A 26029-nucleotide genomic window follows, 5' to 3' on the forward strand; every position below is an offset into this window, starting at 1 on the left:
GGCTGGCCGGGCAGAGGGGCTCCTCACTTCCCAGTAGGGGCGGCCGGGCAGAGGCGCCCCTCACCTCCCGGACGGGGCGGCTGGCCAGGCGGGGGGCTGACCCCCCCACCTCCCTCCCGGATGGGGCGGCTGGCCAGGCGGGGGGCTGACCGCCCCACCTCCCTCCCAGACGAGGTGGCTGCCGGGCGGAGACGCTCATCACTTCCCAGACGGGGTGGCTGCCGGGCGGAGGGGCTCCTCACTTCTCAGATGGGGCGGTTGCCAGGCAGAGGGTCTCCTCACTTCTCAGACGGGGCGGCCGGGCAGAGACGCTCCTCACATCCCGGACGGGGCGGCAGGGCAGAGGTGCTCCCCACATCTCAGACGATGGGCGGCCGGGCAGAGGTGCTCCCCACATCTCAGACGATGGGCGGCCGGGCAGAGACGCTCCTCACTTCCCAGATGTGATGGCGGCCGGGAAGAGGCGCTCCTCGTTTCCTAGATGGGATGGCGGCCGGGCAGAGACGCTCCTCACTTTCCAGACTGGGCAGCCAGGCAGAGGGGCTCCTCACATCCCGGACGATGGGCGGCCAGGTGGAGACGCTCCTCACTTCCCAGACGGGGCGGCAGCCGGGCAGAGGCTGCAATCTCGGCACTTTGGGAGGCCAAGGCAGGCGGCTGGGAGGTGGTTGTAGCGGGCCGAGATCACGCCACTGCACTCCAACCTGGGCACCATTGAGCACCGAGTGAACGAGACTCCGTCTCCCATGCTGTTCTTGATAGCGAATAAGTCTCACAAGATCTGATGGTTTTCAAAAGTGGCGTTTCTCTGCACAAGCTCTCTTCTCTTGTCTGCCGCCATGTAAGATGTGCCTTTCATCGTCCACCATGATTGTGAGGCCTCCCCAGCCACATGGAACTATAAGTCCAATAGACCTCTTTTTTTTTGTAAATTGCCAGTCTCAGGTATGTCTATTTATCAGCAGCATGAAAACGGGCTAATACACTAATACACACACACATCCATACACGTATACAACTGTGTAGGCACATACCATACAAATACATAGATCCTGACACACCTTAGTGTACGTGTCTTTATTTCTGGATGATACAAAAGAAAAAACTTAAAAAACACCCCAAACCAAACACCGATGGATCCCCAAAGCGATGTGACTCCCTCTTCCCACCCGGATAAATAGAGACTTCTGTCTGTCAATCTACCCTCCCGCCCCCATAACCCCCTCTGCTATAGACATACTCTGGGTATATATTACTCTACTCGGCAATAGACATCTCCCGAAAATAGAATTCCTGCCCTGACACCTGACTCTTCCCTGGGCGCATCAGACCACCCGCCACTGTAGCACACTGGTGTCCTTGCCCCCTGTGGTCAGGGCCATGCTGTCATCCCACAAGAAGGCCACATTTGTCACATGGCTGCTGTGTCCACCGTACTTGTGGCTGAGGGCCTGTTATAAGGAAAGAAGTAAGTGAAGAAAGGTCAGTGGGGACAATGCCACCCCATCATGGTCCTCTTGTCTTGACCCGGTTCTTCTCTGCTCTTCCTCTTTTTTTTTTTTTTTTTAATCACTTAGAGTGAAGTCACTTAGGCATGAGCACAGCTTCAATGCAGCCTTGACCTCCTGGGCTGAAGGGATCCTCCCACCTCAGTCTCCCAAGAAGTAGCTGGGATCACAGATATGCACCACCACACCTGGCTAATTTTTTTTACTTTTATAGCGATGGGGTGTCCCAGTGTTACCAGGGCTAATAAGCCCTTTGTTTAAGAACCAACAGAGGCCAGGCGTGGTGGCTCACGCCTGTAATCCCAGCACTTTGGGAGGCCGAGGCAGGTGGATCACAAGGTCAGGAGATCAAGACCATCCTGGCCAATATGGTGAAACCCCGTTCTCTACTAAAAATATAAAAATTAGCTGGGCGTGGTGGCGCATGCCTGTAATCTGAGCTACTTCGGAGGCTGAGACAGGAGAATCACTTGAACCACGGAGTCGGAGGTTGCAGTGAGCCGAGATTGTGCCACTGCACTCCAGCCTGGTGACAGAGTGAAACTCTGTCTCAAACAAAAAAGAACCAACAGAACAGCTGGGCATGGTAGCTCACGCCTGTAATCCCAGCACTTTGGGAGGCCGAGGTGGGGGTGGATCACTTGAGGTCAGGAGTTCAAGACCAGCCTGGCCAACGTGGTGAAACCCCGTCTCTACTAAAAATACAAAATTAGGCCTGGCGTGGTGGCTCACGCTTATAATCCCAGCACTTTGGGAGGCCAAGGTGGGGAGATCACTTGAGGTCAGGAGTTCGAGACCAGCCTGGTCAATGTGGTGAAACCCTGTCTCTACTAAAAATACAAAAAAATTAGCCGGGCATGGTGGCACACGCCTGTAGTCCCAGCTATTTGGGAGGCTGAGGCATGAGAATCACTTGAACCCAGGCAGTGGAGGTTGCAGTGAGCCGAGATCATGCCACTGCACTCCAGCCCAGGCGACAGAGGGAGACTCTGTCAAAAAAACAAAAACAAACAAACAAAAAACCCAACAGGGCAACTGAATTGGTTTATTCAGCAAGTTAATGGCATAAATAGAAGAAATAACATGCACATGGGGAAGGCTATTCTACATGCTGAGATTTGAGACATAAGCAAATGTAGTGTGGACCCTGGTTCAAACAAACCAACCATAGAAGGCCAGTCTGGGGCACATCAGGGAAATATGAATATGTACTGGCTATGAGATCATATTTAGGAATTAATGTTTTGTTTTTGCCTTCCTAGGGATGAGGCATGTAAGAAATTAATGTTGCTGGGCGTGGTGGCTCACGCCTATAATCCCAGCACTTTGGGAGGCCGAGACAGGCAGATCGTCTGAGGTTGGGGGTTCAAGACCAGCCTGACCAATATGGAGAAACCCTGTCTCTATTTGAAAAATACAAAATTAGCCGGGCATGGTGGTGCATGCCTGTAATCCCAGCTACTGAGGAGGCTGAGGCAGGAGAATCGCTTAAACCCAGGAGGCGGAGGTTGCAGTGAGCCAAGATTGCGTCATTGCACTGCAGCCTGGGCAACAAGACTGAAACTCTGTCTCAAAAAAAAAAAAAAAAAAAAAGAAGAAATTAATGTTAATTAGGAGTGGTCAGAGGCTTGTGGATATGTAAGAATTCTTCTTCTTATTATTATTATTATTATTTTGAGACAGAGTCTCGCTCTTTTGCCCAGGCTGGAGTGCAGTGGTGCAATCTCAACTCACTGCAACCTCCGCCTCCCAAGTTCAAGTGATCCTCCTGCCTCAGCCTCCTGAGTAGCTGGGATCACAGGTGCCCGCCACCACCCATGACTAATTTTTTTGCATTTTTAGTAAAGACGGGGTTTCAACATGTTGGCCAGGCTAGTCTCGAACTGTTGACCTCAGGTGATCCGCCTGCCTCGGCCTCCCAAAGTGCTGGGATTACAGGCGTGAGCCACCGGGCCTGGCCAGAATTATCCTTATTTTTTTAGGCATGAATGCTCAATTTAGAGGGCTAAAAGATAACCTATGCCTTTTCGTGTGTGTGGGTTTTTTTTGTTTTTGTTTTTGTTTTATGACGGAGCCTTGCTGTCGCTCAGGCTGGAGTAAAGTGGCACGATCTCGGCTCACTACAGCCTCTGCCTCCCGGGTTCAGGCAATTCTCCCGTCTCACCTTCCCCAGTAGCTGGGATTACAGGCGTGCACCACCAGGCTTGGCTAATTTTTGTATTTTTGTATTCTTTTATTTTTGAGACAAAGTCTCACTCTATCGCTCAGTGCATTGTTGCTTAGTGGAGTGCAGTGGCATGATCTTGGCTCACTGCAACCTCTACTTCTCGGGTTCAAGCAATTCTCCTGCCTCAGCCTCCTGCGTAGCTGGGATTACAGGCGCCTGCCACTACGCCTGGCTAACTTTTGTATTTTTAGTAGAGTCAGGGTTTCACCATGTTGGTCAGGCTGGTCTCAAACTCCTGACCTCAGGTGATCCATCACCTTGGTCTCCCAAAATGCTGGGGTTACAGGCATGAGCCACCGCACCCGGCCACATATGCAGTTTCTTAAAACTACAGACCAGGACAGGTGCTGTGGCTCACGCCTTGTAATCCCAGCACTTTGGGAAACTAAGGTGGTGAGGATTGCTCAAGCCCAGGAGATCAAGACCAGCCTGGGCAACAGAGACCCTATCTCTATGAAAAATACAAAAATTGGCCAGGTGTGGTGGTGCACGCCTGTAGTCCCAGCTACTCAGAAGGCTGAGGTGGGCGGACCGCTTGAGTCCAGGAGGTCAAGGCTGCAGTGAGCCGAGATTGTGCCATGCCACTGCACTCCAGCCTGGGCAACAGAGTGAGACCCTGTCTCAAAAATAAAAAATAAAAAAAGAAGAGAAAGGAGAAAGAAGAAACAAATGAAATAAATATACCAAATCTGGTAATAGTTGAACATGGGTAACAGGTACAGGAGGGGTCACTGTACTAGTCTTTCTGCTTTTATGCATGAAAATTTCCTAGGAAAATGCTGAAACAATCCCTCTTCTGTTAGAACCAGAGAATGGTAAAATTAACATCCAGCTTTTTTTTGTTTTTGTCTTTGTTTTGAGACAAAGTCTTGCTCTGTCGCCCAGGCTAAAGTACAGTGGTGCAATCATGGCTCACTGCAGCCTCAACCTCCTGGGCTCAAGCAATCCTCCCACCTCAGACTTCCTTGTAGCTGGAACTACAGGCGTGCACCACCATGCCCAGCTAATTTTGTGTTTTTTTTTGTAGAGATGGGGTCTCACTTTGTTGCCCAGGCTGGTCTTGAACTCGTGGCCTCAAGCAATCCTCCTGCCTCAGCTTTGCAAAGTGTTGCGATTACAGGTGTGAGCCACTGCAACTGGTCTTGGCCTCCCTTAAAAACTCGTAAGATCTGGTTGTATATCCTGTGCCTAGGTACATAGTAGGTGCTCAATAAATATTTACTGAGTTAACAAGGATAAAAGAACCAAAGAGCTCAGAATTGCAGTTGCTCAGAACTTCAGAGAACCAGGTCTTCACCATGACACACTGAAATTCATCCACCTTTGGGTTAAGAAAGGCCCTTGGGATCAAGACTACTGTCCTCCTTGTACAGATGGGGAAACCGAGGCTCAGAGAAGGGGTGGGGTTGGACCAGAGCTGCCTGAATCTTGTCCCCACCCCTGCTTGCTACCCCTGTCCATCCCCATCTCCCCAAGGGACTCACTCGAGGCTGACAGCAGGGGTAGCTAAACAGATGAACTTTGCCAAAGTCATCAGCTGAAGCCAGCAACTTCCCATCATGGGAGCGGGCCACAGCGTTGATATCAGTGCCGTCCGCCCCCTCAGACCAGATCCCTGTGGGCAAGATGGAGGGAAGTGGTAAGATGTCAGCTGGAGCCAGGGACCGCCAAGAGGAGCAGATTGCCACTCCAGCCACCTTAATTTGTTCCGACCTAGCCTGTATCTATCTGAGGATATGAGTCAGAATGACCTTAAAATGTGAATCTGAGCCTGCCCCTGCTCTGCTTAAAACCCTTCCATGGCTCCCTGGTGATCTTAGAAGAAAGCCTGTGGTTCTAAGGCTCAGCAGGCCCCATGCACTGCTCCAGCCTCATCCCTCATCAGTGCTTCTGTTAAACTCTGTAATGATTTGGCCACCCTGCCTCCCTGCATTTCTCCAAATGCCAAGTTCTGTGTCACGCCTGGGCTTTTGTATGTACTATTCCCTTTGCCAAGAGACTGCTTTCCTTCTTCACTGCCCTGGAAAGTAACTCCTCATCCTCCAGGTCCTAGCTCAGATGTCTCTTCCTCCAGGAAGCCCTCCCTGATTCCCTCCAAGAGTAGGCCAGATGCCCCACCCTGGGTTTCCCTGTCTCAGACCTGCTCACTCTGGGTCATCACTGTCTGGGGACAAGTCTGCCTCCCCCACTGGACTGAGAGCCCCAGGAGAGCAGGGCCCTCAGTCACGGTCGCTGCCAAGCCCCTGGCAGGCACAGAACTGCTCAGGGAATATGTGTTTGCTTCATTCGTGCCTGAATGAATGGGTGGCTAGGGCACCGGCAGTGTGGATCTCTCCTGGCCAGTTACCACACCCATTTGGTTTCATTTTATTACAGCTCTGATGAGTCATCTCACCCTACCCTTTCCTCTTACACAAATACAGCCCACATGCAGTAAAGCAGCGAGCTTCCCACACTGGAGGTAAGCAGTAAGACTCTGGAAACCACCAGCGGGGATGTCTCTCAGAACTACTGTCCTCAGTGAGACCTCTCTCATTCCAGAACTCACCAAACACCCCAAACCCTAGGACACAAGTAGCTGTGGCCCATTCCATGTTCCTCACAGCATCCGCACTGGTGATCTGCTTACAGGTAGCCGGGTCCCCTGGGGCAGAAAATGGGAGGAGACATTCAGAGTTGGAAGAACTACCCAGTAAACCCATCCCTTTCTTAGACAATCGGAGCTGAGGTCCAAGACAGAGGAGGCTAAGGTCCCAGGGCTCATTCTACCTGTCAGGACTGGCTGAGGAGGCATCACACGCTGGGTCTTCACAGCCCGCAGCGTAAGCAGGAGCATCGCTTTTAAACCCGCATCTGGCCGGGCGTGGTGGCTCACGTCTGTAATCCCAGGAGGCAGCATGAGCCACAGCATCTGGCTGGATCACCTGAGGTCAGGAGTTCGAGACCAGCCTGGCCAAGATGGTGAAACCCCATCTCTACTAAAAATACAAAAATTAGACCAGGTGTGGTGGCTCATGCCTGTAATCCCAGCATTTTGGGAAGCCAAGGCAGGCGGATCACCTGAGGTCAGGAGTTTAAGACCAACCTGGTCAACAGGGCGAAACCCTGTCTCTACTAAAAATATTTTAAAAATTAGCTGGGCATGGTGGTGGACACCTGGAATCCCAGCTACTCAGAAGCCTGAGGCAAGAGAATCGCTTGAACCCGGGAGGCGGAGGCTGCAGTGAGCCGACATCGTGCCATTGCACTCCAGCCTAGGAGACAAGAGGGAAACTCCCATCTCAAAAAAGAAAAATACAAATACAAATATTAGCCGGGCATGGTGGTGTGCTCCTGTAATCCCAGCTACTCAGGAGGCTGAGGCAGGAGAATCACTTGAACCTGGGAGGCGGAGCTTGCAGTGAGCCGAGATCGCGCCACTGCACTCCAGCCTGGGGGACAGAGCGAGACTCCGTCTCAAAAAAATAAAAAAATAATAATAATAATCGAAAATTTAAAAATGTAAAAAAAGAAACCTGCATCCTACCCATCCGACCAGAAAGGGGAGGAATTGACTAAAAGTGGGGTACACCAGGGAGAAAATGAGAAGCCAGCGGTCCCTAAATTCCAAATCAGAAACAGCCTTGAATACCAAGGGAGCGAGGCTTGAAGCCCCTCCCTCCCCTCCCAGAACTCAGGGAAGTCTGCAAATGAGACGGAGGAAGTAATGTCTCTGGGTCCCGGAGAACTCACAGTACAGAATCTCATAGTCCCCGGAGTTGGTGACAAAGCAGCTGCTGTCCTGGGCCCAATCCAGGTGGGTGATAAAACTGGAATGGCCCTGCGGGGGAGGGAAGGGATGGTGTTAGAGCTGCAGAGGGCGGAACCAAGGAGAGGGGGACAGGATTAAATCAGGAAAGTGGAAGGTCAAATACAGAGGTAGGGCGAGAACACAAGGGGACTAAAGGAAGGATACACAGGCCTGTGGAGTATGGGGGCAGGGCCAGAATACTGTGGGCGGGGCCAGGCTGTGATGGGCAGGGCTAGACAAAAAGCACTTAGAACACAATGGGAGTTTAGAACAGGTGGGCAGGGCTAGACACGGAGGAGCTGGCTTTGAATGTTGAGGGGCGGGGCTACACAGAGGGGCGGTCTCGGAACGTGAGGGGCGGGGCTACACAGATGGTGGGCTTAGCACGTGGGGGCGGGGCTACACAAACGGGCGGGCTTAGAACACACGAGGTGGTGAATGTGTGGACCGGGCCAAGACTCCTTGCTCTGATCAGGGCAGAATCAGTTGAGTGTTGAAGCTGCGCTCCCTTGAGGTAGAAAATTGGTTAATTTTGCACCCCCTGGGCGGGGTGGCGTCGCGGGCTGGGGGCCACTGCCCACTCACCGAGCACTTGCCCAGGCGGCTGACCTTGCGGCCGCCCTGGTCCACCGTGTACACGTACACCAAGTTGTCGTGGGAGCCCACGGCCAGGTACGCCCCGTCTGGGGGAGGGGGAGGGGGGCTATGAGGAGGCACCCAGGCTCCACCCCCTCCTCGCCCAGACTCAGCCCCCTCGACAGTCCCCAGCTCCATCCCCACTGCATCCCTCCTAGGCCTCGCTTCGCAGGCTCCACCCCTCCCCCTGCCAAGAGCTCTGAGCCTCTGTCCCCTGGCCCTGCCGCTCGGGTGTCCCAGGCCTGCCGCTTACCTGGGGAGAAGCTGACCACTGAGATCTGTTCATTGCCGTCTGTGTGGATAGCCACCAGGTCATGGGTCTCCGTGTCCAGCAGCAGCCATCTTGAAGGAGAGGGCGTGGTGGGGGGAGGAGGGGTGAGCTGATCTGACAGAGAGGGGCCGCAATCTGTGGGGTCTAAGGGAGGGATCAGAGGGACCCCAGAAGTGACCTGGGCTGGGCACGGTGGCTCAGGTCTATAATCCCAGCACGTTGGGAGGCCGAGGCGGGTGGATCACTTGAGGTCAAGAGTTCGAAATCAGCCTGGTCAACATAGCAAAACCCCGTCTCTACTAAAAATACAAAAATTAGCCAGGCGTGGTGGCACGTGCCTGTAATCCCAGCTACTTGGGAGGCTGAGGCACGAGAATTGCTTGAACCCGGGAGGCAGAGGTTGCAGTGAGCTGAGATCGTGCCACCGGACTCCAGCCTGGGCGACAGAGCAAGACTCTGTCCCCCAAAAAAACAAAACAAAACAAGGCCAGGTACAGTGGCGGTGGCTCACGCCTGTAATCCTAGCACTTTGGGAGGCTGAGGCAGGCGAATCACTTGAGGTCAGGAGTTCGAGACCAGCCTGGCCAACATGGTGAAACCCCGTCTCTACTAAAAATAAAAAAAAAATTAGCCAGGCATAGTGGTGGGCGCCTGTAATCCCAGCTACTTGGGAGGCTGAGGCAGGAGAATCGCTTGAACCTGGGAGGCAGAGGCTGCAGTGAGCCAGAGGAATATTGAGGGATCAGGGCTCGGTAAATAGTGGGATTTGGGAAAGTAGGAAAGAGGAAAGAAGGGCCAGTTCCCCAGGGAGCAGAGAAGGCCTCCCGAAATGCTCTCCTCAGCTTTACCTGCCAGTCACTGTACCCACAGCCAGGACAGAGCCACTGGGGTGGAAGCCGGCTGAGCGGGCAGGGTCCTGAGAAGGGAGAGAGAAGAGGCAGGGCTCAGACCTGGGGTCCCATGTCCATCTGGACATTCTCCTGCCTCAGGGCCAAGTCTAATCTTTGCATGAGGGCTCTCCCCTCCCTCTGCTGTCCTTTGGGACACCCCCACCCTAGACACCATGGCAGCCATTCCTCTTTACATTTCTGTAGCATGTTAGCCTGAACAGAAAACATTCCTCCTGTCACTCCTGTCCCGGGATCCCTCCTTACTCCTCTTCTAAATTCCCACAGGTTTATTCATCCAAGACGACTTCTTTAGATAATTTCCTAGATGTGGGAATGCTGGGACAAAGGGCATCTAGAATTTTAAGACTCTTTATTTTTGTTTTTTATTTTTTTAATTTTTATTTATTTTTTTGAGATGGAGTTTCACTCTGTTGCCCAGGCTGGAGTGCAGTGGCACGGTCTCAGCTCACTACAACCTCCGCCTCCTGGGTTCAAGCGATTCTCCTGTCTCAGCCTCCCAAGTAGCTGACATTACAGGCGCCCACCACCACGCCCGGCTAATTTTTGGTTTTTTTTTCATTTTTTGTAAACATGGGGTTTTGCCATGTTGCCCAGGCTGGTCTCAAACTCCTGGATTCACACAATCTACCTGCCTCGGCCTCCCAAAGTGCTGGGATTACAGGTGTCAGCCACCACACCCAGCTCAAATTTTTATTCTGTTTACATTTTAATTGTGAATAGCCACGTGTGGCCAGTGGTTACCCTACGGGACAGTGTAGCTCTACACTTGACTGTTGCAGCGGTCACACCTTCCTTGAACTCAGCGGCTCCTGACTCCCCCCTCCTCATGGCGGCACCCCTGACAGGATGGTTTGGTGTCGTCCTGGGCTCCCTTCCAGTCAAGAACCTACTCCTCCAACCCTTCTGAGAGAGCTTCTAAGCACCCAGTTCCCTAGATGAAACCCCCACCCTGCTTAAAAAGACCTTGTTTGGGCCACGCTTGGTGGCTGGCGTCTGTAATCCCAGCACTTTGAGAGGCCGAGGTGGGTGGATCACGAGGTCAGGAGTTCGAGACCAGCCTGACCAACATGGTGAAACCCTGTCTCTATTAAAGATACATAAATTAGCTGGGCATGGTGGTGTGCACCTGTAATCCCAGCTACTCGGGAGGCTGAGGCAGAAGAATCACTTGAACCCGGGAGGTGGAGATTGCAGTGAGCCGAGATCGTGCCATTGCCCTCCAGCCTGGGTGACAGAGCGAGACTCCACCTCAAAGAAAAAAAAAAAAGACCTTGTTTGGTTTCAGTCTAATGTGCTGAGCCCTGACACATGGAGAAAGGTAGTTCTGTTAGAATGGTGCTTTTCCAGTCCCTGGGCCCCTTACCTCGATGATCCTGCTCCACAGGGGCTGGTGGGAATCTGAGCTCCATAGATGCACCAGCTTATCCTGCCCGCAGGTCACAAACTGGGCCCGACTGGGGTGTGTGGCCAGGCCCCACAGCTCTTCCACATGGCCCTGGTGGAAAGGGAGGACAGCAGGGTGGAGAGAGCAGCCCTGGCCTTTTCCCACTCAACACTAACGCCAGACAAATGCTAGATGAGCCCCAGCAACTCACCCTGCCCCAGCGGGACCCAGGGAAGACCTTTCCCAGTATGTCTGAAGGGGGCCTCAATTGGGCATCTGAACCCATGCCCTGGTGTGTGACTCAAGGCAAATCCTGCCCCTTCTCCAGGGACCTCTGCTTTCTTCTTTGCACAATGGGAGGCAGGAGGGCATGGTGGCTCAGAGCTTGATCTCAGGGGTCAGACAGGCTGCACCCTGGCCACACACCTCCCAGGTCTCCAGCTCCAAGGATCTGGGAAGGCGTTCCTGGAGTCTGCCTGCATCCAGACAGAGCCCAGAAGTCTGAGGGACCTCATGGAGGGCACTAAACCTGATGGCTCTGACCTTCGGCTTTCTATTACTGACCGAGCGCAGTCATCTAGGCAGGTGACATCTCCTTGGGACCTCAGTTTGATCGCCTGTAAAATGGGGCCAATTGGTATGTGTACCTCATAGCATTCCTGTGCTCACTCAAATCATGGATGGAAAATGCTGGCCGGGTGCGGTGGCTCACGCCAGTAATCCTGACACTTTGGGAGGCTGAGGCAGGAAGATTGAGCTCAGGAGTCCGAGACCAGCCTGGGCAACATGGCAAAACCCCATCTCTACAAAAAATACAAAAATTTGCCAGTTGTGGTGGTGCACACTTGTAGCCCCAGCTACTTGGGAGGCTGAGGCAGGAGGATCCCTTGAGCCCAGGAGACGGAGGTTGCAGTGAGCCGAAATGGCACCACTGCATTCCAGGCTGGGTGATATAATAAATAAATAAAATGCTAAACATGAGGATAATTCAGAGAATGTGGTCACAAAATGGAAATGTCTAACTATTAATATTTATAACAAATTTTTTTTTTAGACGGAATCTCACTCTGTCATCCAGGCTGGAGTGCAGTGGTAGGATCTCAGCTCACTGCAACCTCTGCCTCCCAGGTTCAAGCAATTCTCCTGCCTCAGCCTTTTGAGTAACTGGGATTACAGGCACATGCCACCATGCCCAGCTAATGTTTTGTATTTTTAGTACAGATGGTGTTTCACCATGTTGCCCAGGCTGGTCTCGACTCCTGATGTCAAGTGATCTGCCTGCCTCAGCCTCCAAAGTAATATTTAATATTATGATTAATAATTATAATAGCCAATATAATAGTATGGGCTGGGTGCAGTGGTTCATGCCTGTAATCCCCGCATTTTGGGAGGCTGAGGTGGGTGGATCACTTGAGGTCAGGAGTTTGAGACCAGCCTGACCAAAATGGTGATAACCCATTTCTACTAAAAATACAAAAATTAGCTGGGCGTAGTGGTACATGCCTATAATTCCAGCTACTCGGAAGGCTGAGGCAGGAGAATCACTTGAACCGGGAGGCGGAGTTTGCAATGAGCCGAGATTGAGCCACTGCGCTGCCGCCTGGGCAACAGAGCGAGACTCTGTCTCAAAAATTAAAAAAAAAAAAAAAGTATAAATATAGTGCTTCCCGGTAGGTGAGTTCTTTAATTGGGTCAGGGGTAAGGAAGGGAGGGAGGAGGCCAGGAAGGGAGGAGCAGGCGTTTGAGTTTCGAGAAGAAATGCAAGCAGACTCCAGCGGGACCTTCCCCAATCCGTGGAGCTGGAGTCTGAGAGGTGTGTGGCCAGGGTGTCTGCAGCTGTGGGACAACCTGTAGGGACGCTCACCAACCTGAAGGGTGCCACCCCCAATCAGAGTGGCAGGAGGCAGCACAGTTGGAGCAGGGGCCTGGGGCCCCTCTGCTGTGCTTGGAGTTAAACTCTTGGTTGCTGGATCCTGGGAAGGGGTCCTGGGTCAGGGCCAGGTCAGAAAAGGGACAGAGCAGGGAGGTGAGGAGAACTGGGAGTGGGGAGGGAGAGTGGATGATGCAGGGAAGGCCAGGGAAAGAGCTGGGAAGAGGGGAGGGGTGCAGAGGAGAGAGGCGCACCTGGACCAGCAGTGAGAAGCCTGTATGCGCGGAGCCCTGCAGGATGGAATTGCGGGTGGTCCCCACATACAGTGTGTCTCCGTGGCCCTCTGCCACGGTGCGCACGGGGCCAAAGTCCTCAGGGACCTGGGTGGACAGATAAGAGGGAAGATGAGTAGGATGCACACGGGTGGGTGTGGGGTGACATACTGTGGGGAGGAGGGTCTGGCGTTGGGAGCCCTGGTGAGATCCGGGGGGCCTCTCTACCCCCATCTGAGCCCACTGCCCCTCCTCACCTCCACTTCCTGCAGCTTGCTGTAGTCAGAACCCCAGAGGACCACCCGCCGATCACGGCCCCCTCCAGACACCAGCGTCCCGTCCCGCAGGGCGCAGAGCCCAAACACGCCGCCGTCGTGGGCGCCCAGCACCGCCTGTGTGATACGGTTCCCACCTGCAGGGTGGCCAGGGGCAGGGTCAACAGGGAGAAGCCACCCTTATGCTGACCCCTGAAAGCATCTTGAACTCTCAAGCCTATGTCCATCCATTCTCACCCACTTTTCCACTTTTTTTTTTTTTTTTGAGACGGAGTCTCTCTGTTGCCCAGGCTGGAGTGCACTGGTGCTATCTCGGCCCACTTCCACTTCTGCCTCTTGGGTTCAAGTGACTCTCCTGCCTCAGCCTCCCAAGTAGCTGGGATTACAGGTGCCCACCACCATGCCCGGCTAATTTTTTGTTTCTAGTAGAGACGGGTTTCACCATGTTGGCCAGGCTGGTCTCGAACTCCTGACCTCAAGTGATCCACCCGCCTTGGCCTCCCTAAGTGCTGGGATTACAGGCATGAGCCACCATGCCTGGCCCCACCTTTCGACCTTTCTATCTGCTCTTCCACCCACCCAACCACCTGCCACCTACCCACTCAAATACAATACCTTATCATCTATTCATTAAACCATCTGAACTAACATCTACCCATCCACCCATCTACCCTTTGACCCATACACCCACCCATCCATCCATCCACTCACTTATCTACTGGTCTGTTAGATGAACACTATCGACTCATCCATTCATCACCCATCCATCCACCAGACTATCCATCCATCACCCTACCCATTCATCCACCCATCTCTCTACTGATCCATCCAGTCAGCCACCCTGCCATCCATCCATCAACCCACCTCTCATCCATTCATTTGCCCTCTCTTGTTTTGTTTTGCTTTGTTTTGTTTTGTTTTGTTTTTGAGACAAAGTCTTGCTCTGTCGACCAGTCTGGAGTGCAGTGGCATGATCTTGGCTCACTGCAACCTCTGCCTCCTGGATTTAAGCGATTCTCATGTCTCAGCCTCTGCAGTAGCTGGGATTACAGGCATGTGCCACCACACCCAGCTAATTTTTGTATTTTTAGTAGAGACAGGGTTTCACTATGTTGGCCGGGCTGGTCTCGAACTCTTTGACTCAAGTGATCTGCCTGCTTCAGCCTCCCAAAGTGCCAAGATTACAGGCGTGAGCCATGGCACCCAACCTAATAAAGACAATTTTTTAAAAAGAGAGGGCAGGCGGCTGGGTTCGGTGGCTCATGCCTGTAATCCCAGCACTTTGGGAGGCCGAGGGGGGCGGATCACGAGGTCAGGAGATCGAGACCATCCTGGCTAACATGGTGAAACCCCATCTCTACTAAAAAAATACAAAAAATTAGCCGGGCGTGGTGGTGGGCACCTGTAGTCCCAGCTACTTGGGAGGCTGAGGCAAGAGAATGGCGAACCTGGGAGGCGGAACTTGCAGTGAGCTGAGATTGCGCCACTGCACTCCAGCCTGGGCGACAGAGCAAGACTCCGTCTCAAAAAAAAGAGAAAAAAAAAGAGAGTGCAGGCTGGCCGAGTGTGGTGGCTGATGCCGATAATCGCAGCACTTTGGGAGGCCGAGGTGGGCGGATCACGAGGTCAGGAGATGGAGACCATCCTGGCTAACACGGTGAAACCCCGTCTCTACTAAAAATACAAAAAATTAGCCGGGTATGGTGGCAGGCACCTGTAGTCCCAGCTACTTGGGAGGCTGAGGCAGGAGAATGGCATGAACCCAGGAGGCAGAGCTTGCAGTGAGCCGAGATCACTTGATCTCGGCTGTTCTCGATCTCAAGTGTTCGAGAGCAGCCTGGGCAACATAGTGAGACCTCATCTCTACAACAAATACAAAAATTACCTGGGCCTGGTGGTGGGCACCTGTAGTCCCAGGTACTTGGGAGGCAGGAGGATCACTTGATACTGGGAGGCAGAGGTTGCAGTGAGCTGTGATGGCAACCACTGCACTCCAGCCTGGGCGCTAGAGTGCAACCCTGTCTTTAAAAAAAATTCTTTATTAAAAAAAATTTTTTTTTTTTTTTGAGACAGAGTCTTGCTCTGTCCCCTAGGCTGGAGTGCAGTGGTGCCATCTCTGGTCACTGCAACCTCCACCTCCAGGGTTCAAGTGATTCTCCCACCTCAGCCTCCCGACTAGCTGGGATTACAGGTGCTCGCCACCATGCCAGGCTAATTTTTGTATTTTTAGTAGAGATGGGGTTTTGCTATGTTGGCCAGGCTGGTCTTAAACTCCTGACTTCAAGTGATCTGCCTGCCTCGGCTTCCCAAAGTGCTGGGATTACAGGCATGAGCCACCTCACCCAGCCTAAAAACTTTTAAAAGTAAAGATGAGATCTCACTATGTTGCCCTGGCTGGTCTCAAACTCCTGGGCTCAACCAATCCTCCTGCCTCAGCCCCTCAAAGTGCTAGGATTACAGGTGCTAGCCACCTCAACCAGCCCATCCTCTCTTTCATTCAACTACCATTCACCAGTTAATCCATCCTTCCATCCACCTATGTTTGGCAAGGCACAGTGGCTCACACCTGTAATCCCAGCACTTTGGGAGGCCGAGGTGGGTGGATTACTTGAGGTCAGAGTTCAAGACCAGCCTGAGCAACATGGTAAAACCCCGTCTCTACTAAAAACACAAAAATTAGTTGGGTTTGGTGGCATGCCCTTATAGTCCCAGCTACTTGGGAGGTTGAGGCAGGAGAATCGCTTGAATCCGGGAGGTGGAGATTACAGTGAGCCGAGATCGCGCCACTGCATTCCAGCCTGCGCAACAGAGTAAGACTCCATCTCAAAACAAGCAAACAAACAACAACAACAACAAAAAAAAAAACCCAAAAAACAAACATCCACCCATTTTCTATTTTCCAATCTATCTACGCATTCACCATTCACCCCTCTATCTACCCATCTGGCAATCTACCTATCCATTCTTTCATCCATATCCATTAACCCACTCAATCAATAATTCTTTTTTTTTTTTTTTTTTGAGACGGAGTCTCGCTTTGTTGCCCAGGCTGGAGTGCAGTGGCGCAATCTCAGCTCACTGCAAGCTCCGCCTCCCAGGTTCATGCCATTCTCTTGCGTCAGCCTCCCGAGTAGCTGGGACTACAGGTGCCCGCCACCACACCCACCTAATTTTTTGTATTTTTAGTAGAGACGGGGTTTCACCATTTTAACCAGGATGGTCTCAATCTCCTTACCTCATGATCCACCCGCCTCGGCCTCCCAAAGTGCTGGGATTACAGGCGTGAGCCACCGTGCCCAGCCACAATCAATAATTCTTTAACCAGTATTTGCTCTGGGCCCAGGCTCATATGGGGACACAGTGGTGACCAAGGCAACCTCACACCCTATCCTTGCAGGGTTCACTACAAGTCAGCGCCAACCCCAGGTGTTCAGGCCCAAAAGACTCAGGCACACACCAAGGAGACTAAGATCCCATAGAGGGCTCCACTCAGCCAGGTGAGTCAGGGAGGGCTTCCTGGAGGAGGAGATGGCTGAGCAAGGATCTGAAGGTGGGGTAGGAGTCAGCTGGGACAAGAGAGGGCGGGAAAATGTTCCAAGTGGAAGGAACAAGTTTCTGTTGCAAAAAGCAGAGAGTAGGCGAGAACATGGATAGTTGAGGGAACTCATAGGGATGTGGTGTGATTAAGTGTAACATACAAGGGCATGCACGTCAAGGCAGGAGACAGCAGGGCCAGACCAGGCAGGGTCCTGGAGGCCTCAGTAAGGAGCATGGACTTGTCACAAGGGAACCTGGGAGCAATGGAAGGGGAGGGACTGGGTCAGATTTACATTTGCTTCTGGGAACAAACCAAATTGAAGGTGGCGAGGCTGAAGGCTGTGAGGTCAGGGAGGAGACCAAGGTAGGAGAGGAAGAAACAATAATTCTCTTTAATTCCCATCCTTCAAGACTCAAATGTGGTTATCACTTCCTCCAGGTGAGCTGGGCTCTCTTTTTTATTTTTATTTTTTATTTTTTTGAGATGGAGTCTTGCTCTGTTGCCCAGGCTGGAGTGCAGTGGCACCGTTTTGGCTCACTGCAACCTCTGCCCAGGGTTCAAGCGATTGTCCTGCTTCAAAACCGCCCCCCCCTCCCTGCTCCGTGTAGCTAGGATTACAGACGCCCACCACCATGTCCAGCTAATTTTTTTTTTTTTTTTGAGACAGAGTCTTGCTCTGTCACCCAGGCTGGAGTACAGTGGTGCAGTCTTGGCTCACTACAACCTCCGCCTCCCGGGTTCAAGCAATTCTCATGCTTCAGCCTCCCAAGTAGCTGGGATTACAGGTGCATGCCACCACACCTGGGTAATTATTTTGTATTTTTAGTAGAGAGAGGATTTCACCATGTTGGCCAAGCTGGTCTCGAACTCCTGACCTCAGGTGATCCACCCGCCTTGGCCCCCCAAAATGTTGGGATTACAGGCGTGAGCCACTGCGCCCAGCATGTTATTGTTATTACTTTTTTTAATTTTTTGTAGATATGGGGTCTCACTATGTTGCCTAGGCTGGTCTAGAACTCCTGGGCTCAAGCAATCTTCCTGCCTTGGCCTCCCAAAGTACTAGCATTACAGGCATGAGCCACTGTCCCAGCCTCAACCCATTAGTTTGTTAATAAAGTCATCCATTGGTTGGAGCAAGTATTTCTTCACCCAACCATTGGCTAAGACAAGTCATTTATTCATCCAATCATTGATTAAATTCTTGGAACAATCTGTTCTTCATAACACATTAATCCGTTGGCTGAAACAACCATTCATTCATTCACTTACTCATTCACTCATTCATTCATTGCTGTATAGATCCACTGCCTGAGACAAAACCTATTCACTAACATAGTTAGCCATTAGTGGTAACAACCACTCATTTGTTCCTTTACCCAGTCACTCTCCCTTTAAGGAGGATGACACATTCATTTACTTATTCTTCCATCCATTTCCTAGGATCACACCTTCATTCATTCCTTCATTCACTTATTCATTGATCCACACGCTGGGACAAAGCACTTGTCCATGTATCCATTCATCTACCCATCCGTCCTTCCTTCCATCCACCCATCCATCCATTCATCATCTAACCACAACTGAGCTAACCCATTCATTGATAATTTGGACTTGATCCCTAACAAGGGATTTCCAGAGGGCAAGGCAGGGGGGAGTCAATAAAGATTTCCTGGAGATCAGGATACTTGAGCTGAACCTTGACGAGGGTGTTGGAATCGGACATCCATTTACACTCATTCCACACAAGCAGCATTCCACGAAGGGAGGCAGAGCCAGGAGTGTTTCGGAAGACTGGATTGGGGACCAAACAGATGGGGTGACACTGACCTTTGCCCCAAACATAGAGGTTCCCCCCAGAGTCCCCTGTGACCACGTCGCCACCTTCCAAAAAGGTCACACACAGCACATACTTCGGTTTCTCATGTTTCTAAGGTGGGGGAGGAAAGGAAGGTGTCAGAGCATCACTGAAGCAGGTAGCCTCCCAGAGGTCATCTGTCACCCAGGACCGTGGCCAGGCAATCCCCTCTATCTATGCATTTGGGGTAAGGCTCTGCGTGGAGCATCCCTTCTCCCACCTGCCTCCATCCGGCCTGCAGTGCTTCGGTGGCCTAGAGGTTCTGACCACAATTGTCTCGCTTTCCTACCCCTGGGCCCACTTCCTGCCCTCTCTCTGGTCCCCCTGACTCTTTCTTTTGAGACACAGTCTCACCTGTCATCTAGACCGGAGTGCAGTGGCACATCTCGGCTCACAGCAACCTCCCCCTCCCGGGTTCAAACGATTCTGCTGCCTCAGCCTCCCAAGTAGCTGGGATTACAGGCCTGCGCCATCCCGGCCGGCTAATTTTGTTTTGTTTTTGTTTTTGTTTTTCAGACGGAGTCTCGCTCTGTCACCAGGCTGGAGTGCAGTGGCGCGATCTCGGCTCACTGCAACCTCCACCTCCCGGGTTCAAGCGATTCTCCCGCTGCAGCCTCCCAAGTAGCTGGGATTACAGGCACCCACCATCACGCCTGGCTAATTTTCATATTTTTTTAGTAGAGATGGGGTTTTGCCATGTTGGCCAGGCGGGTCTGAACTCCTGGCCTCAAGTGATCCGCCCGCCTCGGCCTCCCAAAGTGCTGGGATTACAGGCGTGAGCCACCGCACCCGGCCTGGTCCCCCTGACTTCTCCCCTCCTGTCGGCGCCTCATTCATCCTGTCTCTCCTCCTCCCTCCTCATCTCCAGTCTGTCTCTCTAGGTCCCATTCCCTGCCTCACTCCACCTTCTCAGTGTCTCTGTTTCATCTCCGTGCCCAGTGTTCTCTGGGCTTCCCTTTTGGGGTGGAAGCCCCATCTCTCACCAAAGGCAATGAGCCCTATGGGAGGAAGCCCTGTGTCTTCCCACCCTCTGCTTCCCACTCAGCTTGTGGCTCTCTCAGCCAGGCAGCCTCTGAGTTATCTGATTATCCATCATATCGACAATCGCAGCACCCCCTTTTTTTGTTCTTTGTTTTTTGTTTTTTTTTTTTGAGACAGGATCTCACTCTGTCACCCAGGCTGGAGTGCAGTGGTACCATCATGGCTCATTGCAGTCAACCTCCTGGGCTCAAGCGATCCTCCCACTTCAGCCTCCCAGGTAGCTGGGATTACAGGTGCGCACCACCATGCCCAGCTAATTTTTGTATTTTTTGTAGATATGAGGTCTCACCATGTTTCCCAGGCTGGTCTCGAACTCCTGGGCTCAAGGGATCCTCCCACCTCAGCCTCCCAGGTAACTGGGATTACAGGTGCGCACCACCATGCCCAGCTAATTTTTGTATTTTTTGTAGATATGAGGTCTCACCATGTTCCCCAGGCTGGTCTCGAACTCCTGGGCTCAAGGGATCCTCCCCGCTCAGCCTCCCAAAATGCTGGGATTACAGGCGAGAGCCACCTTGCCACAGTACCCGTTTATTGACCATTTACTATCTGCTAGGAACTGCTGTACTCTTCATCCCTTTGAATCCTCACAACTTTTTTTTTTTTTTCTGAGATAGGGTCTCGTTCTATCACCCAGGCTGGAGTGATCATTTGATCACGGCTCACTGCAGCCATGAGCTCAGGTGATCCTTCCACCTCATGGTGCCCGGTCACCCTCTTAACTCCAGAGTTAAGGTGGATCATCACCATGGTATGGAGAAAGAAACTGAGGCCCCAGCAGGCAACATCTCAGCGTCCCTGTAATCCCAAACCCCTGCCACCCTCTGGGGGATCTTGCTACCTCCCTGCCTGTCCCTAACTACCTCTCTCAGGGCCAGCCTGTCCCCCAAACCCCTGGCACTCACCTCAAAGAGGCCTTGCCGCTTGCTCAAGCTGCCCCCCTCCAAGGTCCAGAAGTAGATGTGAGATTTCCCGCAGGTGATAAGCACAGTGGGGTCCGTGGGGTGGAAGGTGGCCACCAATACAGCCTCATTGGAGCACTTTGGGGGGTGGGGGAAATTCTGAATGAGGACCTCAAAGTCCCCAAGGCTACTATACCCGCCCCTCACAGGACTGCCCTAAACGGCTGTTTGGGTTGTATGCTGCACACCTGAACTTTTCTTTTTTTTTTTTTTTCAGGGCAGAGTCTCGCCCTGTCACCCAGACTGGAGTGCAGTGGTGCAATCTCTGCTCACTGCAACCTCCGCCTCCTGGGTTCAAGCGATTCTCTTGCCTCAGCCTCCCGAATCGCTGGGATTACAGGCAGGTGCTACCACACCCAGCTAATTTTTGTATTCTTAGTAGAGACAGGATTTCACCATGTTTCCCAGCTGGTCTCGAACTCTTTACCTCGTGATCCACCCGCCTCAGCCTCCTAAAGTGCTGGGATTACAGGCGTGAGCCACTGCGCCCGGCTTTTTTTTTTTTTTTTTGAATATGAGTCTCGCTCTATTGCCCAGGCTGGAGTGCAGTAGCACAATCTCGGCTCCTGCAACCTCTGCCTCCCAGGTTCAAGTGATTCTCCTGCCTCAGCCTCCCAAATAGCTAGATTTACAGGGACGTGCCACCACACCTGGCTAATTTTTGTATTTTTAGTAGAGATGGGGTTTCACCATGTTGGCCAGGCTGGTCTCAAACTCCTGACCTCAAGTGATCTTCCCACCTCAGCCTCCTAAAGTGCTGGGATTACAGGCGTGAGCCACCACACCTGGCCAGTACCTTTCCTATACGGTAAATTAAAGTACAGGAAGCAGGACAAGCCAGCGAAGCATTATCATCTTCTTCATCATTAACAAAACAGCAGACACTTGGAGCGCCTCTCCTCTGCCCTAAGCACTGTGCTCAACACTTTACAGTCATTAGCTCCTTTAATCCTCCATCTCCCTGTGAGGTCAAGGCCATTATGCCCACCTCATTGCAAATTAAAAAGTGAGGCTCAGGCTGGGCGTGGTGGTTCACGCCTGTAATCCCAGCCCTTTGGGAGGCTGAGGCGGGTGGATCACCTGAGGTCGGGAGTTCGAGACCAGCCTAACCAACATGGAGAAACTCCGTCTCTACTAAAAATACAAAATTAGCTGGTCGTGGTGGTGCATGCCTGTAATCCCAGCTACTCGGGAGGCTGAGGCAGGAGAATTGCTTGCTTGAACCCGGGAGGCGGAGGTTGCAGTGAGCCAAGATCGTGCCAGTGCACTCCAGCCTGGGCAACAAGAGGAAAACTCCGTCTCACAAAAAAAGTGAGGCTCAGAGAGGGCCGGGTGTAGTGGCTCACACCTGTAATCCCAGCACTTTGGGAGGCCGAGGCAGGCGGATCACGAGGTCAGGAGTTCGAGACTGGCCTGGTCAACGTGGCGAAACCCCGTCTCTACTAAAGATACAAAAAAATTAGGCGTGGTGGTGCGCACCTGTAATCCCAACTACTTGGGAGGCTGAGGCAGGAGAATCACTTGAACCCAGGTGGTGGAGGTTGCAGTGAACCGAGATCATACCATTACACTCCAGCCTGGGTGACAGGGCGAGACTCCATCTCAAATAGAAAAAAAAAAAGTGAGGCTCAGAGAGGGTAAACCATTTGCCTAAGGCCACACAGCTAGGCAAGAGTTGTGTGTGGAACCCAGCTCACCTAGCCCTAATTCCAGAGCACAGCCTCTGTACCATTTCTGTTTCCCCAAACAGTGGGCCTTGATTCAAAACCCAGGTTTCCACCAGGCACAGTGGCTCACGCTTGTGATCCCAGCACTTTGGGAGGCAGAGGCAGATGGATCACCTGAGGTCAGGAGTTCGAGACCAGCCTGGCCAACATGGTGAAACCCCGTCTCTACTAAAAATACAAAAATTAGCCGGGCGTGGTGGCACACACCTGTAGTCTCAGCTACTCAGGAGGCTGAGTCAGGAGAATCGCTTGAACCTGGGAGGTGGAGGTTGCAGTGAGCCAAGATTATGCCATTGCACTCCAGCCTGGGTGACAAGAATGAAACTCTGTCTCAAAGTAAGTAAGTAAGTAAGTAAGTAAATAAATAAATAAATAAATAAATAAATAGAACAAAACCCAGGTTTCCTTCCCCCAGCCCAGGACAGGTGTGCAACCTGAGGCAAGTATCTCTTCCCCTCACCATGCCTCATCCTTAAAATAGGCCACCTCTCAGAGAGGGAAATCGAGACACCAGAGGACTGCAGAGTCAGCAGCCACCTCAAACCCACCCGTCTGTTGGGCCTGGTCCACCGTACCCCATATCTCCATATCCTCACCAAGGCCCTACGAGGAAGCTGCTACCATTATCCCCATTTTATTTTATCTATTTAATTTTTTGAGGCAGGGTCTCACTCTGTTGCCCAGGCTGGAGTGTAATGGTGCAATCATGGCTCACTGCAGCCTCAACTTACCAGGTTCAAGCGATCCTCCTACCTTAGCCTCCCAAGTAGCTGGGACTACGGGTGCACACCACACCCAGTTAATTTTTTTTTTAAGTGCCAGATTTTTTGTTTGTTTTGTTTTTTGTTTTTGAGACGGAGTTTAGCTCTTGTTGCCCAGGCTGGAGTGCAATGGTGTGATCTTGGCTCACCGCAACCTTCGCCTCCGGGTTCAAGAGATTCTCCTGCCTCAGCCTCCCGAGTAGCTGGGATTACAGGCATGTGCCACCATGCCCAGCTAATTTTGTATTTTTAGTAGAGACAGGGTTTCTCCATGTTGGTCAGGCTGGTCTTGAACTCCTGACCTCAGGTGATCTGCCTGCCTCGGCCTCCCAAAGTGCTGGGATTACAGGTGTGAGCCACCATGCCCGGCCTTTTTTTTTTTTTTTTTAAGTAGAGATAGGTCTCCTTATGTTGCCCAGGCTGATCTCAAACTTCTGAGCTCAAGCAATCCTCTCATGTTGGCCTCCCAAGGTGCTAGGATTACAGGTGTAAGCCACCTTGCCCAGCCTATTATCCCCATATTATAGATGAGACCACCAAGGCTCTGAGGTGGCAAGTGGCTTGCTCAAGTCACACAGCCAGCAAGGAGTAAAGCCAGGGCTTAAACACGGGTCTATCTGATTGCAGACTCCTAACCACTGAGATTGGGCAAGTCCCACAGTGGCACCCAGGGGGAGGGGATGAGAAAAGTCACCTCACCTTGACATCCACCACCTTGGTCTCCTTGGCCCAGTCCCACACCGAGAGCATGTGATCATTGGATTCATCCACTGCACAGAGCAGGTTGCCTCCATTCTAAAGAGGAGGAGAGAGGAGGGGGATAGAGGCAAGGGGAGTCAGGGCCCATCCTCCCCCCATGCCCACCAAGGCATTCACCACACAGGCCTGTTTTAAAACCTTCAGGCTGGGCACAGTGGCTCATGCCTGTAATCATAGCACTTTGGGAGGCGTAGGTGGGAGGATCGCTTGAGTCCAGGAGTTTGAGGCCAGCCTAGGCAATATAGGGAGACCCTGTCTCTTAAACAAAACAAATTTAAATATTAAAAAAAAATAAAAAGCCAGGCGTGGTGGCTCACACCTCTAATCCCAGCACTTTGGGAGACCGAGGCAGGTGGATCACGAGGTCAGGAGTTCGAGGCCAGCCTTGCCAACATAGTGAAACCCTGTCTCTACTAAAAATACAAAAAATTAGCCAGGCGTGGTGGCAGGTGCCTGTAATCCCAGCTACTCGGGAGGCTGAGGCAGGAGAATCGCTTGAACTAGGAGGCACAGGATGCAGTGAGCCAAGATTGCGCCATTGCACTCCAGCCTGGGTGACAGTGAGAGACTCTGTCTCAAAAAAAAAAAAAAAAAAAAAAAAGACCTTCAAAGGCCCTGGCCATTTTGCAGGAAACACATTAAAATACACCCTCCATTAGAAGCTGTGAAGACATCTGAAATGGTTTCATACTATGCCTTGAAATGACTCATCCCTAATAAACTCATTTCATTTGCGCTCAGCTATTGTTTCTCTGCAGCCAGCACCCCTAGCCAGGAATTCTTGCTGACATCATCTCATTTGCATTTACATATATATAGAATGACTGATGTAGGTGAAATTCAGCAGTTAACAAAGTTGGTATTATGTTGGGTTTTTGTTTGTTTTTTATTTTATTTTATTTTTTGAGACTGAGTCTCATTCTACTGCCCAGGCTGGAATGCAGTTGCGTGATCTTGGCTCACTGCAACCTCCACCTCCCAGGTTCAAGCGATTCTCCTGTCTCTGCCTCTCAAGTAGCTGGCACATGCCACCACATGCCCTCCTAATTTTTGTATTTTTAGTAGAGACAGGGTTTCACTATGTTGGCCAAGCTGGTCTTGAACTCCTAACCTCTGGTGATACACCCGCTTCCACCTTCCAAAGTGCTGGGATTACAGTCATGAGCCACCTCGCCTGGCCAATGTTGGGCTTTTATACCTTTCATTAAATACAGGTTAATTTTGATTTGGCAAGGTTTTATTTTCTTCTCTACACCTTTGGTAACAATATGGCTTACCCCCACCCCAAGCTCTTAAATGTTTATTTAGGCCTCAGAAAACCGGTGAGGGTCCAATCCAGTGCCTCTTAAGCTATCTGTGCAGGAGACTGGCTGTTTTTTACTCCCTAATCCATTGAAGACTAATATTTTAATCAAATATGATAAAAATGTAAAATATGATTTTTATCTATCTATATATATTTTTGAGACAGAGTCTCACTCGGTCCCCTAGTCTGGAGTGCAGTGGTGGGATGTGAGCTCACTGCTACCTCCGCCTCCCAGGTTCAAGTGATTCTCCTGCCTCTGCTTCCTGAGTAGCTGGGATTACCACACCCAGCTAATTTTTGTATATTTTTAGTAGAGATGGGGTTTCACCGTGTTGGCCAGGCTGGTCTCGAACTCCTGACCTCAAATGATCCACCCACCTTGGTCTCCCAAAGTGCTGGGATTACAGGCATGAACCGCATCTGACCAATTTTTATTTATTTTTTACTTTTTAAAGTCAGGGTCCTGCCATATCGCCCAAGTTGGAGTGTAGTGGCATGATCACAGTTCACTGCAGCCTCGATCTCCTATGCTCATTCAATCCTCCCACCTCAACCTCCCAAGTACCTGGGAGTACAGGCCCAGGCCCACACTAGTACACCCAGCTAATTAGAATTTTTTTTTTTTTTTTTTTTTTTTTTTTAGTTGGAGTCTCGCCCTGTCGCCCAGGCTGCAGTGCAATGGCGCGATCTCGGCGGCTCACTGCAAACTCCGCCTCCCAGGTTCAAGCGACTCTCTTGCCTCAGCCTCCCGAGTAGCTGGGATTACAGGCACCCTCCGCCATGCCCAGCTAATTTTTGTATTTTCAGTAGAGACGGGGTTTCACCATGTTGGCCAGGCTGGTCTCAAACTCCTCACCTTGTGATCCGCCCGCCTCGGCCTCCTAAAGTGCTAGGATTACAGGCGTGAGCCACTGCACCTGGCCTTTTTTTTTTTTT

The 26029-nt window shown here is 51.7% G+C and overlaps 1 protein-coding gene across 13 annotated transcripts in view; it reads right to left on the minus strand.

Moving 5' to 3' along the window:
• Window positions 1–1062: 1062 nt before the first annotated feature.
• The window catches only part of EML2 (EMAP like 2), a 38331-nt gene continuing 13364 nt past the window's right edge, over window positions 1063–26029 (minus strand). For 5 of the 13 annotated variants that reach the window (XM_019016350.3, XM_019016349.4, XM_019016351.2 and 2 more), the window contains 13 exons: window positions 23728–23823; window positions 20484–20618; window positions 18510–18609; window positions 13127–13281; window positions 12852–12977; window positions 10707–10838; window positions 9281–9348; window positions 8415–8503; window positions 8111–8208; window positions 7468–7555; window positions 6284–6379; window positions 5220–5350; window positions 1063–1451 (listed from right to left, as the gene is read on the minus strand). In XM_019016350.3, the coding sequence (XP_018871895.2) occupies window positions 1326–1451; window positions 5220–5350; window positions 6284–6379; window positions 7468–7555; window positions 8111–8208; window positions 8415–8503; window positions 9281–9348; window positions 10707–10838; window positions 12852–12977; window positions 13127–13281; window positions 18510–18609; window positions 20484–20618; window positions 23728–23823 (1440 nt within the window). In that variant the 3' untranslated portion in view covers window positions 1063–1325. Of the gene's footprint in view, window positions 1452–5219; window positions 5351–6283; window positions 6380–6504; window positions 6613–7467; window positions 7556–8110; window positions 8209–8414; window positions 8504–9280; window positions 9349–10706; window positions 10839–12851; window positions 12978–13126; window positions 13282–18509; window positions 18610–20483; window positions 20619–23727; window positions 23824–26029 lie in introns of those variants that run through there. The other 8 variants (XM_055369745.2, XM_055369747.2, XM_055369748.2 and 5 more) reach the window with 5 other exon arrangements.

The sequence above is a fragment of the Gorilla gorilla genome, chromosome 20, assembly GCF_029281585.2.
Source record: "Gorilla gorilla gorilla isolate KB3781 chromosome 20, NHGRI_mGorGor1-v2.1_pri, whole genome shotgun sequence".
Taxonomy (NCBI): domain Eukaryota; kingdom Metazoa; phylum Chordata; class Mammalia; order Primates; family Hominidae; genus Gorilla; species Gorilla gorilla.